Here is a 3,948-nt window from a genome sequence, read left to right as displayed (position 1 = left end):
TAGACAAGGGTGTTTGCTGTCGCCTTTACTGTTCACTCTGTATTTAAATGATATACACGACTGGTTGGAAGGAGGGTTAGTGCTAGACGAAATAAATATTCGGGTACTACTGTACGCTGATGACATCGTCATACTAGCTGATGATATTGAAGTATTTCGAAAAATGATATGGAATTTAGAAAACTATTGTAGTAGATGGAATTTGGTGGTAAATTTGCAAAAATCCAAGATAATGGTGTTTCGAAATGGAGGACGGTTATCTTCAAGGGAGAGATGGAAATACCTCAATGAAGAAATTGAAGTGGTGAACGAATACTGCTACCTTGGAGTCCTTCTAACTCCAAAAATGAGTTTTACTAAGCATGCAGAACAAAGAAACAAACGAGCGAAGATTTGTATAAACGCAGCTTGGGAAAATCTGATCAATAACTCAAATGTATCCCTTATATCGAAATGGAAAATTTTCCAGAGTGTGTGCAAAACCACACAGTCATATGCAGCCCAGGTGTGGGGGTACAACTGGTTTGAAGAAGTAGATGAACTACAAAGGTACTTTTTGAAAAAGGTTTTAAAGCAACCAAAACATATACCAAATTATATATTATCTTTAGAGACCGATGTACCTGACAACCACTTTTACACATTGAAACTACATATGGATTATATATATAAAACTTTATTCCTTTACGATAATAACAGACTCCCGCATAAGCTTTCTATAAAAATATGGAACAAACAAATTTTCTGGGCCTTGGCACTGAAATCTTGGTCCGAAAGCACTAACGTTCCAATTGAAAATCTATTCAGAACAGCGCAAGATTGGTCTACAACCACAACTATACTTGCAAATAATCTCAAAAGGAAAAGCTATACAGAGAAAATAGATAGAGCAAGAGCAAGTGAAAGCAGATTTTATCGTTTTTTGAATCCAGAAATCGGGATTGAATACATGCAAGATGTTTGGAAACTGGACAAAATTGCTATTATAATGAAAACAAGGGCAGATGTACTTCCACTGAATGGAAACGTTTTTAGAAACGCAGCGAGACACCAATGTACATTGTGTAACTTGAGAGAAGTCGAAAACTTGCAACATTTCATAGCCAGATGTCCAGTATTACAAGAATTTAGGGTACGGCATTTTGGAACTGCCTATCTAGATGATGTACAGCTAATACAAATTTTAAATGGAACTTTTTATTGTGGGTGGGATGGATTATATAATTATGTTAGCAATGCTTTGAGATATCGGAACTACATAAATCGAGAACAATTTTGAAAAAAAAAAAAAAAAAAAAAAAAAAAAAAAAAAAAAAAAAAGAATATGTAAATTTTTTCCTTAACTTTACACTTTATAAAATTTTACGTTAACTTTATGGCTTATAAAATGTATATATCTAAACGTAATGTTACGCAAACATACTAAATTTAGCTATTTAACAGCACAAATTAAAACAAATATGGTATTGACAGACAACTATTTAAAGTTATTGTCATTAACTAATTACATTTACATTTTGTTATCTTAATCAAACAGTATATAGAAATTTGAATTGTAATGTTTAAAGAAAACAAAATAAAATCTATCTATCTATCTATCTATCTTATTGGCTTTCAAATGAATCAATCCGATTGCAAATCGGTTAAGTTGTTTTCGAGAAAAACGAAAATTACATATTCCATCCGCACAAGTCACTTCCAGAATGACCCAACCTAAAAATAATCTATATCTCGGAAACTATGGGTGCTATATCTCGGAAACGGTTAGAGCTAGGTAGACCAAACCAGTATGGAATTGTAGATATTATTATTGGCTTTCAAATGAATCAATCCGATTGCAAATCGGTTAAGTTGTTTTCGAGAAAAACGAAAATTACATATTCCATCCGCACAAGTCACTTCCAGAATGACCCAACATAAAATTATTCTATATCTCGGAAACTGTGAGTGTTATGTAGACAAATCCAGTATGGAATTGTAGATATTATTATTGGCTTTCAAATGAATCAATCCGATTACAAATCGCTTAAGTCGTTTCCGAGAAAAACGAAAATTACATATTCCATCCGCACAATTCACTTCCAGAATGACCCAACCTAAAAATAATCTATATCTCGGAAACTATGAGTGCTAGGTAGACAAAACCAGTATGGAATTGTAGATATTATTATTGGCTTTCAAATGAATCAATCCGATTGCAAATCGGTTAAGTTGTTTTCGAGAAAAACGAAAATTACATATTCCATCCGCACAAGTCACTTCCAGAATGACCCAACCTAAAAATAATCTATATCTCGGAAACTATGAGTGCTAGGTATACAAAACCAGTATGGAATTGTAGATATTATTATTGGCTTTCAAATGAATCAATCCGATTACAAATCGCTTAAGTCGTTTTCGAGAAAAACGAAAATTACATATTCCATCCGCACAAGTCACTTCCAGAATGAACCAACATAAAATTATTCTATATCTCGGAAACTGTGAGTGCTAGGTAGACAAAACCAGCATGGAATTGTAGATATTATTATTGGCTTTCAAATGAATCATTCCGATTGCAAATTGGTTAAGTCGTTTCCGAGAAAAACGAAAATTACATATTCCATCCGCACAAGTCACTTCCAGAATGACCCAACATAAAATTATTCTATATCTCGGAAACTGTGAGTGCTAGGTAGACAAAACCAATATGGAATTGTAGATATTATTATTGGCTTTCAAATGAATCAATCCGATTGCAAATCGGTTAAGTTGTTTTCGAGAAAAACGAAAATTACATATTCCATCCGCACAAGTCACTTCCAGAATGACCCAACCTAAAAATAATCTATATCTCGGAAACTATGAGTGCTAGGTAGACAAAACCAGTATGGAATTGTAGATATTATTATTGGCTTTCAAATGAATCAATCCGATTACAAATCGCTTAAGTCGTTTCCGAGAAAAACGAAAATTACATATTCCATCCGCACAATTCACTTCCAGAATGACCCAACCTAAAAATTATCTATATCTCGGAAACTATGAGTGCTAGGTAGACAAAACCAGTATGGAATTGTAGATATTATTATTGGCTTTCAAATGAATCAATCCGATTGCAAATCGGTTAAGTTGTTTTCGAGAAAAACGAAAATTACATATTCCATCCGCACAAGTCACTTCCAGAATGACCCAACCTAAAAATAATCTATATCTCGGAAACTATGAGTGCTAGGTATACAAAACCAGTATGGAATTGTAGATATTATTATTGGCTTTCAAATGAATCAATCCGATTACAAATCGCTTAAGTCGTTTTCGAGAAAAACGAAAATTACATATTCCATCCGCACAAGTCACTTCCAGAATGAACCAACATAAAATTATTCTATATCTCGGAAACTGTGAGTGCTAGGTAGACAAAACCAGCATGGAATTGTAGATATTATTATTGGCTTTCAAATGAATCATTCCGATTGCAAATTGGTTAAGTCGTTTCCGAGAAAAACGAAAATTACATATTCCATCCGCACAAGTCACTTCCAGAATGACCCAACATAAAATTATTCTATATCTCGGAAACTGTGAGTGCTAGGTAGACAAAACCAATATGGAATTGTAGATATTATTATTGGCTTTCAAATGAATCAATCCGATTGCAAATCGGTTAAGTTGTTTTCGAGAAAAACGAAAATTACATATTCCATCCGCACAAGTCACTTCCAGAATAACCCAACCTAAAAATAATCTATATCTCGGAAACGGTAAGAGTTAGGTAGACAAAACCAGTATGGAATTGTAGATATTATTATTGGCTTTCAAATGAATCAATCCGATTACAAATCGCTTAAGTCGTTTCCGAGAAAAACGAAAATTACATATTCCATCCGCACAAGTCACCTCCAGAATGACCCAACCTAAAAATAATCTATATCACGAAAACGGTTAGAGCTAGGTAGATAAAACCAG

The 3,948-nt window shown here is 33.6% G+C and overlaps 1 protein-coding gene across 1 annotated transcript; it reads left to right on the top strand.

Moving 5' to 3' along the window:
- Nucleotides 1-213: 213 nt before the first annotated feature.
- Nucleotides 214-1,595, top strand: LOC131998114 (uncharacterized). The gene is made up of 2 exons (XM_059370313.1): nucleotides 214-549; nucleotides 700-1,595. Exons 1-2 carry the CDS (start codon nucleotides 233-235, stop codon nucleotides 1,277-1,279), a joined length of 897 nt encoding a protein of 298 aa, XP_059226296.1. The 5' UTR covers nucleotides 214-232; the 3' UTR covers nucleotides 1,280-1,595.
- Nucleotides 1,596-3,948: the final 2,353 nt, after the last annotated feature.

This window comes from Stomoxys calcitrans, chromosome 5 (assembly GCF_963082655.1).
Source record: "Stomoxys calcitrans chromosome 5, idStoCalc2.1, whole genome shotgun sequence".
Taxonomy (NCBI): domain Eukaryota; kingdom Metazoa; phylum Arthropoda; class Insecta; order Diptera; family Muscidae; genus Stomoxys; species Stomoxys calcitrans.
This window is presented reverse-complemented; position numbering and strand designations above follow the sequence as displayed.